General features: G+C 44.2%; 2 protein-coding genes across 2 annotated transcripts in view; one reads left to right on the top strand and one right to left on the bottom strand.

Moving 5' to 3' along the window:
- Positions 1-14,195, bottom strand: part of LOC134911704 (opsin-5-like) — a 113,383-nt gene that overhangs the window by 48,116 nt on the left and 51,072 nt on the right. The gene's annotated exons all lie outside the window — the stretch shown is intronic.
- LOC134911701 (putative nuclease HARBI1) lies at positions 8,647-11,992 on the top strand. The gene is made up of 5 exons (XM_063919777.1): positions 8,647-8,663; positions 8,763-9,513; positions 9,598-9,970; positions 10,280-10,301; positions 11,603-11,992. Exons 1-4 carry the CDS (start codon positions 8,649-8,651, stop codon positions 10,281-10,283), a joined length of 1,143 nt encoding a protein of 380 aa, XP_063775847.1. The 5' UTR covers positions 8,647-8,648; the 3' UTR covers positions 10,284-10,301; positions 11,603-11,992.

Below are 14,195 nucleotides of genomic sequence, written 5' to 3'. Positions count from 1 at the left end.
ACAGAGCCGGCCATAGGCATAGGCAAACTAGGCAATTGCCTAGGGCATTTGATATGCCTAGGGGCATCAGCAGCTTCTGCTGATTAAAATGATATGCGGCATGCCTATAGTCTGTGTGTAGCATTTCTTATGCAGATACAGCCACAGTCTCACACAATATATAGGCATGCTGCATATCGTTTTAATCAGCAGAAGCTGCTTGTGCATCCTAGCCACATAGCAATGCAAAATAAGATGCATTTTAATTAAAAAAAAGGTGCCCGACGTTAGCATTGATGCAAGATTTGTGAGGACACATCTGTACCCAAGCAGAGGCAGAGGTCACAGTGTTAGTGGCAGTGTGAGTGCTGTGTGCATGAGAGTGGGTTGGTTGTGCAGGAGTGTTCAGAATATGTGTAAGGAGCATTATGTGTGTCATGTAAAAATGCATTAATATTGTGCAACATATGTGTAACAGGGTACTACTGTATGTGTGTCATTATTTGTATAGGGGCACTAATAATGTGCAGCAAATGTGTAGGGGGCACTATGTGTAATTATGTGTATAAGGGCATTAATAATGCAAGAAGATGCCCCTTTTTGGGCTGTGTGTCAAATGTGTGAACTGTTCCTATTTAAAATATAGGGGGTACAAGGACTGCTATGGGTGAGGGGTGATGGTGCTGGGAAAGACGTGCAAGGTCAGAGGCAGAACCAGCGGTGGTGCTAGGGGGCACCAGCCAAAATCTTGCCTAGGGCATCATATTGGTTAGGGCCGGCTCTGGGAGGAAATAAGTGAAAAGTCGTGGAGGTTAGATTAGTCCCCAATTAAGCACACAGTGCAATTCCTCAGCAAGTGGTCAGGTCCAAGGGAAATGCTGTCCAATAATTGTAGGTAGAACTGAGTGGAAAGTCCAATCAAACTGTGGGGATTTTCAGCAATGTGTCCGTCACACTCAACGCGTTTCGCTGGTATCAGCAGCCCAGCTTCCTCAGGAGTAAATGATGGAGTCTCACCTAGGGCTCCTTATATACCACAAGACATTAATAAGAGCCCAAACACCTGTGATTATATCAGTTTAATAAACCTAACCGTCCATAGAAACAATAAAAAATTACAGTATTCATAAAGCTAGTGGTCTCATATGTAGACGTACCTAAGGATTTATTGAAACGATCATTAGAAAGCAATAGGAGTATAAATAGTTATTTAATTATTTCTTTAAATTCATTTAGTCCGGTCATGTGACCAAGAATTGTCACGTGACCGGAATCAGTGCATTAGGGTCATCTGACCACCCAAACTACATGACGCAATCGCATGTGACCGGTGCATGGACGATGCCTCGGGACTGATCCGCACTTCACCCATCCACACCCGCAGCCACGCCCCATGATGCGCCTCCCGTAGCGCCGACCCACGTGACCAAGCACGTGATCGACACCCGAACGCCGCACCATGGTAATGGAGCCGCGGACATAAACAGAGGAGACGGACCCACCCCCGGCCCACATCCACGTGCCGGCCCGACGTTCCCCACGTGACCTTAGATTGGAGAGCCACTTAGTGTACATGGAGTGGGGCGTGGTCACATGACCGGAACTAAATGAATATATATATGCTAGGGGATTTAGAAGGAATAAGAACAGAACCTGACCAAACTGCCATAGAATTCTTTAAAACCTGAGTTTCAGTCTCAGTATGAGCCACCCTAGTAGAAACTGAGAGATCATTCCCTTAATTGAAGCCAGACATTCTGGCTCAGATATAGAAGCCTGAGACAAGACATTACATTCCTGGGTACATGGAATGGATTCCTCTGGAGAAGGAACCTCCTCTGCAGCATAAGACACAGAGTCCCTGGACATGGCTGTGTGAGAGAACATACACCCCCCCACACACAGGAAAATGTCAGACACAGTTTTCCCCCCAAGTTCCTTCAGAGAAACACAGAGTTTGGAACCAGCACACAAACAGCGTTCCAAAACCTGGCGCTGACTGTGTACCCTTAAAAAGACTACACAGTAATTTACCGCCTCCCCCCCTTTTACAACCTCCTGGTACCACACAGGATAGCTGAAGTTGTGTGGAGGGACAGCACTCCCTGTCAGCATCGTTGTAGTGTATCTGCAGGAAGAAAATGGTGCTGGAAGCCGCCGGGTCCGCTCTGAGGAGAAGCTCCACCCCTTGAACATGGCGCATCTTCCCACTTTCAATTCTTTATACTGTCCTAAGGTATGGGCTAGCAGCGTTACCGAGGTCTCTGACAGCCTTGAGTGACCAGTGTAGGGTATACGCGCTGGCTCAGGGCGCCCCTCATAGCGCCGCACTGTGTACCGCTGAGCTCTCCGGAGTGCAGTTACTACTGCGCTCCTACCCTGTTGCTGCCATTCACACTGGCTATCCGCTTGTCGGGTCGCCGGTGACTCACTCGCCACCAGAATCTTCTGGCTCTGTTAGGGGGTGGCAGCATGCTCCGGGAGTGAGCGGTCGCCTCGGGCGGCTAACGATCATCAACCTCAGGCGCTCAGTGTGCTGTCAGCGGAGATAGTGGCCATTAACCTCTCAGGGTTGGACACTTCTACCCCCCTAAGTCCCACGAAGCAGGGAGGCTGTTGCCAGCAGCCTCCCGGTGCCTAACCCTAAGAAAAACAATAAAACCAGAAAAACTCTTATGTAGCTCCCCTAGCTGTGGGACCGGCTCCTCCGGGCACATTTTCTAAACTGAGTCTGGTAGGAGGGGCATAGAGGGAGGAGCCAGCCCACACTATTAAACTCTTAAAGTGCCAGTGGCTCCTAGTGGTCCCGTCTATACCCCATGGTACTAATGTGGACCCTAGCATCCTCTAGGACGTAACAGAAATAAGGGAGAACAAAAATTCTGGAGGATAAAATAGGGAAAGATCAAGAACCACTTCCTCCTAGCGCTGAAGCTGCTGCCACTAGTCATGACATAGACCACAGGTTCTCAAACTCGGTCCTCAGGACCCAACACAGTGCATGTTTTGCAGGTTTCCTCACAGAATCACAAGTGAAATAATTAGCTCCACCTGTGGACCTTTTAAAATGGGTCAGTGAGTAATTAATACACCTGTGCACTTGCTGGGTTACCTACAAAACATGCACTGTGTGGGGTCCTGAGGACCGAGTTTGAGAAACCCTGACATAGACAATGAAATGCCATCAACGTCATCTGCCAAGGCCGATGCCCAATGTGATAGTAGAAGGCATGTAAAATCCAAAAAGCCAAGTTCAGTAAAAAGACCCTAAAAAATAAATTTAAATGGTCTGAGGAGAAACGTAAACTTGCCAATATGCCATTTACGACATGGATAGGAGTTTCGCTGGCAAAAGCACAGCAAAGAACTGTGCGTTCTAAGCAGTGGTGCAAGTAGAAAAAATGTCTTACAGGTGCTGTGTGCGCGCGTCGAATGCAAGTGCGCCAAAAATGGGTGTGACCAAATGACACATGGGGTGTGGCCAATGAAAATGGGGGCGTGATACACATATGGGGGGTAATTCTGAGTTGATCGCAGCAGCAATTTTGTTAGCAATTGGGCAAAACCATGTGCACTGCAGGGGGGGCAGATATAACATTTGCAGAGAGAGTTAGATTTGGGTGGGTTATTTTGTTTCTGTGCAGGGTAAATACTGGCTGCTTTATTTTTACACTGCAATTTAGATTTCAGTTTGAACACACCACAGTGCACATGGTTTTGCCCAACTGCTAAAAAATTTCCTGCTGCAATCAACTTGGAATTACCCCCATGGTGGGTGGCAGATACACATATGACCCCAATAGTGCCAGATATACATTGCCCCACTATGCCAGATATACATTGCCCCACAGTGCCAGATACACAAATGACCCCAGAATGCCAGATATACATTGCCTCACAGTGCCAGATACACATTGCCCCACAGTGCCAGATACTCATTGCCCCCAGTACCAGATATGCCCCCAGTGCCAGATACACATGCCCCCCCAGTGTCAGATATGCCCCCAGTGCCAGATAGAGAAATGCCCCCACAGTGCCAGATATGCCCCCAGTGCCAGATACAGAAATACCCCCACAGTGCCAGATATGCCCCCAGTGCCAGATACAGAAATGCCCCCACAGTGCCAGATATGCCCCCAGTGCCAGATACAGAAATGCCCCCCAGTGCCAGATATGTCCCCAGTGCCAGATACAGAGATGCCGCCAGTGCCAGATATGCCCCCAGTGCCAGATACACATGTCCCCGCAGTGCCAGATATGCCCCCAGTGCCAGGTACACATGTCCACACAGTGCCCCCCCCCCCCTTCCCCTGCTGTTTGCCGTGCTGCTGTTGTCCTGTGTGTTAGGGGAGGAGAGCACAGCGTGCGACTCTCCTGCCGCTCAGTCGAGGAATCGGCGGTGCGAGTGTCTACCTTCAATTAGGCGTCGATCCGTGAGCCAATCAAAGCTTGCGGTCCAGCAGCCAATCAGGAACCTTGGCTGTTGGTCCGCGAGCTCTGATTGGCTCACGGGCCAGCGCCAAATTGAATGTAGACACTGAGGGGTAGGAGAGGCGCACGCTGCGCTCTCCTCCTCTCAAGCAGCAGCGGTGCGGTGGGCAGCAGCAGAACAGGGGCAAACGCAGGATTTTCAGGGGGGGGGGGGTTCCGTATTTATGGACAAATAAGCTTGATATATTCTCTTATTCTGCACGCATGATATACAGCTATTCATTTACTTTTATGTATTTTTATATATTTTTATGTCATTTTGTGTATTAAATATTTGTATTTTTTATATATACACTGCTCAGGCTATACATTGATTGCATTTTGGGAATATGCTGGTTCCCTAATTGAGCCTATGGAACTTTTGCAGTGATATGCTTTGAAATTTTAAACGGTATACACTATGGCCCTCATTCCGAGTTGTTCGCTAAGAGTCATCGCATCGCAAATTTACGAAATGTAAGTATCTGCGCATGCGCAAATGCGTGATTACGCATGCGCGAGTACATACGTACGACAACTGTGCAAAATTACTTTTAAAAAAAAAAGCCGTAACTGGCAACCGAAAACGAGGAGTGGCGTGGGCGTTGCGGAGGCGCGACTTCGCAATGCTCCGACATGGGCGTGAAAGTGGGCGTACAGTGTGGGAGTATGCAACTCGCAATGGGCGTGTTTTTAGCAAATAAACATTGTCGCTGTTAAAACTAACATAGGAAACCGTAGCAACATTCACGCAGCAGCAGAGTAGGTCTGCAGTTACTCTACATTTGCGAAGTACTGGTACAAGTGTGTATGCAGTAATTAGCAGTTAATTGGATATCACATTCATCTGATGTCCAATTACTTGTTAATTAATGAGCAGATGAAAGTTACCAACCAGCAATTGTCTGAACACACATTACATGTTTAGTCTACTCACATAGAAATCTCACACACTGCCAAATAAGGGTTTTTGTTTTTTTGGAAATTGTTGTGTAAGCCTTTTAAAAATTGTTTTAATGTGTGTAAGACTCCCAAATACAAGCAAATGAAAATTTTTGTGAAAGTGTTTGAAATCTGCATAATTGTTTAAAAATAAACCAACACCAACATAATGCAGCATACACTTTAATTTAGCCTTAAAAGTCACAATAATATTTGATTATAATATCTGACAATGTTTGAAATGATGTCCTGTTGACCCTAGATATTTATAAAAAGCGTCGTGTCTGTTTACTTAATATGGACATTAAAGTGTGGTGCAAAGCATACCTTTTTTTTTTTTTTTTTTTTTCAATTTTTAAGGAGAATTAGCAGATTGGTCTACAAGTGTCTATATGCTGACCTAATCTTTCTGGAACTGCATTACCTGGAAGAAACTGCTCAAATCTTTGTAATAATTTTTTTATTACTATATAATTTTTGGACAACATTTAAACATGGCTCCACATGAGTCGCACAGGCAGAGATGGACCAAGCAGCAAGCAGATGGCACTGCCAATCATTAGATAGCAGAACTCAGTACTCTGCAAAAGTCTGCTTCTGGCAAAAGTATATATTTAAAGCATAAATAAAACATGACACACCCTGCCACACACACATTTTCAACCAAATGAGAAAGAATTAGGATCCACCACACAAACACAACAATACATAGCACACTAGTAAGAGGAAGATGGCTCTGGTGTTTATACACATAAACTTACAGGCTACAATACATCCAAACAGAAAAAATACATTTCACTAAGAGGGAGTTATCCATTCTGGTCACACAAGCCAACTCCAAAAATACAGAGAGGCAACATCAAAAACATGGGTGCTGCCCATCTGGAGAGACATCATTTTCTTCTTTTTCTCCCCGCCTGAGGCTGTTCTTCTTTGGAAGGTCTGCGGAGCGACCTTCGTTGGGCCTGCCCAGTGGGCTGTTCTTCCTGGGCAGGGGCAGGGGAGGGAGCCGATGTGGGTGGCTCTCTGCCACTGTGGGCAAGGGAGACAGCGATGGCCTGGAGCCCTTGCAAGATGTTATTTGCAAGGGTTTGGAATGAGGAGGCAAGTTGTTCTTGGCCCTGCCTGATCTCTGCCAGACCTTGGCAGAGTTGAGCAACACCTTGCTCAACACAGGTTCGGTGCTCAGTGAGCCGGACAGCTATCTGGCTTACCTCCCGGATGACCCCGTCTTGAAACCGATTTAGGCTCTCACCATACCTAGCGATTTCAAGCAGGATCTCCGGGATAGCAGAGGGTTGGGTGGGGGGGCCAGTAGGAACCTGCAGAGGTGGGATTTGTGGGCCCACACTGGCAGACTCACTAGGTCCCTCCACCTCAGCCTCAACCACATAACCGTCCTGTGACTCAAACGGATCACCCCCCTGTGCTGTGTTTTGTGGCAAGCAAATAGAAGAATGTGTGGGAAAAAAGTAGGATACAAAATTAGTTTATTATTATAAATACTGTCAAAATTACAGACAACTAAATGTGTAAACTTACCTTCCAAGTCATGTCCCGTCAGGATCTCAGGCAGGTCCGTGTCCATATGAGACACCCCTTGGCCCTCCTCATAACTGACACAGGGCATCGCCATCTCCTCCAAGTCAGTATACTCCACAGCGACAGGTGCTCCTCCACCTGTAGCCCTTGAGGCATTCCACTCCGCAGCCCTCTTTGCCTTCAGGCGGGATTTGAAGTCGGCCCACCTACATATGTATTGTGAAAGAGGGACAAAGTAGAGTCTTATTATTTGTCTAAGCTAATATATAGGACACGTGTTCTGCTTGTGTTTGCTAGACATAACATCACATGTAACTACATTTTTTAGTCAACTTAGCACACAAAAAGGACTGTCAATATGCACTTACCGTCGTCTCACTTCCTGTGATGTTCTGACGACAGAGCCAACTTCATTCACAGATTTTGTGATGTCTCTCCAGATTCGTTCTTTTGAAGCAGCCCCCATGTTTTTTGGCCCTCTATGGATTTTGGACATGGCCTGCGTGACCAAGACACGCAACTCCCTCTTAGTGAATGCAGGCTGTCTTTTCTTCCGTCTGGAGGTAGCCTGTGAGGTTTCTTGTTGTTCATCACCATCTTCCTCCTCACTAGCAGCTTCTGTCTGTTGTGTTTGTGTGGCTAAAGCCAATTCTCCCTCAGTTTGGTCACTTTGTGTGTGTGGCAGAGTATCCCCAGTCAATTGTTGTGGTTCAGAAGCAGACATTTGCAGAGTACTAGGTCCTGCCTCTTCAACATCCGCAGAGGCGTATTCCAGCATGCGGCGTTGGCAATCTATGCGTCTTTTGCGCAATGCCATCTCCTGCTCTGCAATGCGGTCCATCTCTGCTGCGATTTGCTCACGAGAAGCCATGTTTGTGATGAAGTGTGTACGGCCAGGTGTGTGCTTATATACCTACGTGCGAATCGTTAACTCACACAGCTGTACACTGTTATTCTGGTTAATGATTGCACTGCTTATTTAAGGGCCTACTTTGCACGCTGTGAGTGTAGGTAGTTTGGAGTTTCAGTTGTTTGTTGGCTTGTGCGTGAAGGTGCTTGTGGAATTTGCAGAGTGAGTAATTGTCTAGCATACCTTTGTCATTTTGTTTGCGTTTTGAATCTAGACAGTGTTGCATTTGTTATGCGTTTTTTCGTTTGTGAGTATTCTTGGTTGTTGTTTTTTTGGAGTTTTGTCAAAATTTTTATTTTAATTTTTTCGGTTTTAAATATTTTTTAAAAATAACTATTTTGCTAGTCCATTTGTGAAAATAAACCTGTGCTTCTTTGTTTTGACTGTCATTTGTGTTCTCTTGTAGGTGTTTGCTTTTGGGAGAAATATCCCTGGTTTCATTTATTTTCTGGGTGTGCTACTGAACACCAAGTCTTTCTTTTTTTTGGAGCAGGTAAGTGCCCTTGGCCTGTGTTTTGGTTTGCTGTTTGTGTTTCTTAAAAGTGTGGTGATTCTGTTTGTTTTCCATTTTGTCTAAAATAGAATTTTTGTTTCCCAGGATTGATCTGCAAAGTAGTGTTTGTGTTTCCTGGACTAGCTACTAAATGTTTTATTTATTTTTGTTTGTTTTTTTAATTGGTGTTTGTGATGTATTTGATGCTCAGAAATGGTTTTTTTTTTTTTTTTTATTTGTAAAAATAACATATTTTTAAAATTTTTCTTTTTATTAATTTCACATTTTGGCCATGAATTCCACACAGAAAAAATGTACGCTCCTGCAGTAAGTTTCCACAACATTTTTTACAACATTTATTGTTTGAATATTTTTTAGAAGTTGTTTTTGTATTTTTCACCTCGTTTTTTTTCTTTTTAAAAAAAGTGTGTTATGTCAATATTTATTGCTGCAGAAGCCCTACCTCCCCAACCCACGCCAGCACTCCCACCCCAACCGCCAGCCCCACAACCACAGCCGGCTCCTCATCAACCAAGGCAACGGAGGCGTGCTAGGCCACCAATTTTCCGAACCCGTGTCCTACTTTTTGGTATGCCAGATGATGTGGTGGTGCGTAGATACAGGCTGCCACCACATCTAATCCTAGACACTCTCTCCATAATAGAGAGTGATCTGGAGTCTGAAATTCGGTATCCTACAGCAATACCACCATTGACACAATTCCTTGCAGTGTTACATTTTTTGGCTACAGCCTCATATCAGCATGTTGTGGGAGACCTGGTTGGCATGTCGCAGGGCCAGTTCAGTAAGGTCCTGCGGCGTGTCTGCCAGGCTTTCCTAAAGCGGGTGAAGCAATTCATTGATATGCCTTTGGATGTTGGTGCCCTAGATGTGGTGAAGCGGCAATTTGAGGAAGGTGGTAGTCGCTTCCCACATGTTATTGGGGTTGTGGATGGCACACATGTTGCTATTCAGCCACCAAGACATAATGAAGAAATTTATAGAAACAGGAAACTGTTTCATTCTCTGAATGTAATGGTTGTTTGTGGGCCATCCCTCCAGATCCTTTCCCTGAATGCAAAATTTACTGGAAGTTCACATGATGCATATGTCATTAGACAATCAGGGATATGGCAGAGATTAAGATCAAGTCAACGAGCAGACATGTGGTTATTGGGTGAGTTGTTGTTCAAATATTTGTTACTAAAAACAGTAACTTGACAAATTTAATATTACAAAATTTTGCCTTCTCTTCCAACAGGAGACCGTGGATATCCTTGCACCCCCTGGCTCATGACTCCTTACCGTAATCCCAGGCCAGGACCACAGATGGCATTTAACTCCGCGCTTACTGCCACTAGGCAGCTGGTGGAGCGCACAATTGGTGTCCTTAAAGGGCGGTTTCGTGTGCTCCACCGCACTGGTGGCGACATCATGTATTCGCCGGAGATGGCAAGTAAAATAGTGGTCCTGTGCGCAATACTACATAATATCGCGGTAAGGAGTAGTGTAGAGCTTCCTCAGGCAGAGGAATTGCCTGATGAGGAGCCAGGGGTTGTTCGACATTTCGGTGGGGGGAGTGTTACACGGAGGGGGAGCCAAGTGAGGGCAAGGATTGTTGCCGAATATTTCAGGTATAGTGTTTTGATATTTTCTAGTTTTATAAATTTTAAAACACAGTATGCTTATGTTTTTTTAACAATGATGACATTTTGTATGATATTGTAAAGTGATTGTGTAAGGCTTTTGTTGTGTTGGAATGGGTAATTTTTGTTGGCGTCAAATTCCGCAAACACGTTAAGTTTACAATGTTTAGTTAGAAAACCAAATAATGTAATGTTGCTAAATAGTGTCCTTATTTGTTTTATATCCTCAAATCCTGATTATGTAAACAAACACACAAACAAATGATACTCAATGTTTCCCACTTTGTGACTGTCCAGCTGAATGATCACACGAACTGTGGTGAGTACACAGATATGTATAGTAATTTTAAATAAACTGTGTCTCTGTGTCTGTGTTTTTATTTAAATTTTGTTTATGATAAATATTTGCTTCTGCGAATGCGTATTTCCGCTCGTGCGAAATAACACTCTGCTCTTCACAGCATTGCAAAGATTAATAAAGTTATTAGAAATGACAACATAGATTTTGGACCAATCACATGCTAACAGACACTATAAATATATGCCCAAATAAGGAAAACGCCATTGCCATGATGCGTGCAGCACCGTTCACCAGGCGGGAGCTCCGCGTGCTGGTTGCGGTGATGGACCGCCGCGTAGGCCGCGTTGGGCGCTTCATCCCCAATCGGGTGAAGCGCGAGGCCTACGCGGAGGTCCGCCGCCTGCTGCGGACTCGCGTCCGCAGCAGGCGGACAATCATACAACTTGAGAGGAGGTGGAGTGATCTCCGCAGGAGGACTCCCGATCTGTTGGCGGAGATCCGCCAGCAAATCCGAACTATGCATACACGAAGTAAGTTACATTACATAAGATTATTAGCATAAATTGTGCTAATGGGGGAAATTCCAAGTTGATTGCAGCAGGAATTTAGTGAACAATTGGGCTAAACCATGTGCACTGCAGGGGAAGCATATGTAACATGTGCAGAGAGAGTAAGATTTGGGTGGGGTGTGTTCAATCTGCAAAATAATTTGCAGTGTTAAAATAAAGCAGCCTGTATTTACCCAGCACAGAATAAAATAAGCCACCCAAATCTAACTCTCTCTGCACATGTTATATCTGCCTCCCCTGCAGTGCACATGGTTCTGGCCAATTGCAAACTATATTCCTGCTGTAATCCCCTTGGAATTACCCACAATTTACACTAAGTGGTAGGCTAATTGCAACCTTGAGTGTCCTTTTTTGGAAAATAGGACAGTGTGTGTGGTTAGGGCAAACAGTACTGACTGTAGCAAACTGTCACCAAACAAGTGCATGTTTTCAAGAAATAAGAACCAGCCAGGAAACTGTACACAAATACTTGATCAGTGCTGGCTATATAATAAGGTGCCTTGAATAGTGATCTGGTGATGTTGCCTAGACCAATCACTATGACTCAATGGACTAGATGAAGGAATGAGCTTCAAAGTAAAAGTTTGGACTCATTTTGTTTGCTGTGGCCAACATGAAGAGGATCTTAACATGTTTGCTTTTCTATTTTTATAAACACTGAATTTTACATGGAACAGAACATTGATAATTCAAAGTGTTTACTATGTAATTTCTCATGTAAACTAAATGTTGTCAATAATATCATTATAGGACAACAACAACGGCACAACTCTCCGCCCCCTTCCCCTTCCCAGTCCCCCTCCCCTTCTCACTCCCCCTCCCCTTCTCACTCCCCCTCCCCTTCACAGTCCCCCTCCCCTTCCCAGTCCCACTCAGCTTCCCAGTCCCCCTCAGCTTCCCAGTCCCCCTCATCTTCCCAGTCCCCCTCATCTTCCCAGTCCCCATCAGCTTCCCAGTCCCCCTCAGCTTCCCTGGCCCACTCCACTTTCCACTCCCCTTCTCACCACACCTCTCCATCTCTTTCTGGGACCCCTTCTCCTCCTTCCCATACCCCTTCTCCTTCAACTTCTACATCACCATCTCAACCCCCCTCACCCTCTATTGCATTAACTTTCTCTCCGCCCCCCTCGCCCTCTCAATCAGACCCCCCCTCTGAAATTGCAGTCCAAATCCAGCCTCCTTCCCCCATCCAGCCTCCTTCCCCAATCCCTCCTCCTTCCCCAATCCCTCCTCCTTCCCCCATCCAGCCGCCTTCCCCCATCCAGCCAACATCCCCACCCAGTGAATGGGCAGAGGAAGCCCCTGAAGACCGTTCAGGGAGTCTTCAGGTTGCCGTGGAAAGTAAGTTTTTTTTAAATTTTTACAAATTATTACCCACTTACACTTACAATGACAAAACATGCAGTGTTGTACTGTTTGAATTCTTGGGCCAAGGACAAATATTTGTGTTTTTCTTCATGGTGTACATGTTGCCTTTACATATTTGTGAGTGTCATTATATGTACAGTGTGTATGTGTGCAATGTTTTGTGTGTCCACTCTAGGTTGACACTCATTAGGTAGCCAGGGTTGCCAGGACAACAGGGTTTATATGTGTTAGATTTTCTGCTAAACAGTTAGACCTGAGTGGAGTTTAGTATGTTGTTGGTCTTTGACACTTGTGCCTGTGTAGTCTTAATATTTGCACTTACAAATCACATGCTTCACTTTGTTATGCAGCCTAATGACACACTGATTTGTGGTGTGAAAGTTACATTCACAAAATGACTAATTGTTCAAGTCAAACCTGTTTGCACTTATTTAGTAAGGGCAGCTTTCAGGGAGTGTGGGAATGCTATGATATGTTGGCCTTCTGAAGATGTTGATATGCAGTGTGATGAGGCAGGACCAAACCCCTTAAAAAAAATAAAAAAATAAAGATGAGAATGAATGCCAACATGGTGTAACAGTGACGAAGATGGAAGTTATCTTTAACATGGGATGTCGCCCATAACAACCAATACAATTAATCTTTACAATTGTGGAACCACTTCTACAAGATAATAATCTTATTTTGGCTTGTTTGCTATGGGCGACGCTACATCTTAAAATGAACTCACATAGTAGTAAATGTACCCCATGGTCAAGAAAACTGTAATAAGTAACAAAAAAAGCCTGAGCAGGCTTGTGTGTTTTTCGGCTAATGATTGTACCATAAAACAGCCATGATGTATCAACTTTGCCATTAAGCAGGCCTGTCCAAACTGCGCAACTGCAACTGTTGAGAAACTACACATCCCAGCATGCCCTGACACAGGTTTGGCATTCCCTGGCCCCAAAACTGAGTCAACGCATGCTGGTATATGTAGTTTCACACAAGCTTGAGGGATGCAGTTTGGACCTGCCTGCATTAAAGTGTGCTTTGTGCCTTGCTTGGATAATAAGCAATGTGAGTAAGTTAGTAATGTTTATGTTATCTCTTAATTTCAGATGTTGCCGTTGGAGATCCCACATCGTTGCAGGAGATTGTTTCCAACATGAGGCTCCATCTCCAGGCCTTGTTGGGTCTTGTGGACGCAATTGAAAAATTTTGTTAATTTTGTGATTTTTAAAAAAAAAAAAAAAAAAAGGATATTATCATTATTACAGTAAAAAAAAAAATAAACTACTAAATTTAAATACTTCAGCGGCTCTTTATTATTTATTAATGCAATAAAGGAACAGCAGATTGCAGAACAAACATTTTTTACCTTAAACATTTCAAACATCTAACGTAAGTTATTTTAAAACAACAAATAAAACATGTTATTGGCTAAATAAACATGCAAACACCTTCATTCACATACAAAAACTCTACTTTAATAAATTCAGAAAACACATTAGACCAAGCACATTGCAAACATCTATATTTATATTAAACATGTAAATAAAAGGAGGCTCTTTTATGGCTACAAAGTGCACTTCAGGTATTTAAACAAATACTTAATTGATCATGAACATTTCAAATCATTCACTAATTGGATTTGTTATTGAGGAGGGCTTGTGGACTTTTAATTGGAAGGTGTTAGTCCACTTAATAGTATAAAAACAAATTGTGCTGCGTTTCTCAGCAAAAGTGAGCACTTTAACTGAAAAATGTGTAAATCTACTACAACTTAGTATTTTTACGAAGAAGTATGTGTTAATGCGATGGGTTCGCATTGCTGCGAGGATTTCGCATTGCTGCGATGTCATTTGCCGTACGCCCACTTTGTGTAATAATGCGTGCGAATGAGCAAAAATACGTTGGGGGCGGATGTTCGCAAATTTACTACATTAACGCAACTTTACTGATAGGTTGTGCGAACGAAAAACTTAGCGAACAA

Source organism: Pseudophryne corroboree, chromosome 4 (genome assembly GCF_028390025.1).
Source record: "Pseudophryne corroboree isolate aPseCor3 chromosome 4, aPseCor3.hap2, whole genome shotgun sequence".
In the NCBI taxonomy this organism is placed as follows: domain Eukaryota; kingdom Metazoa; phylum Chordata; class Amphibia; order Anura; family Myobatrachidae; genus Pseudophryne; species Pseudophryne corroboree.
This window is presented reverse-complemented; position numbering and strand designations above follow the sequence as displayed.

What these genes read in the sequence shown, in the direction of transcription:
- LOC134911701 (XM_063919777.1), top strand. An exon ending in AGCAGACATGTGGTTATTGG is followed by an intron (nt 9,514 to 9,597) that starts GTGAGTTGTTGT and finishes CTCTTCCAACAG; the next exon opens with GAGACCGTGGATATCCTTGC.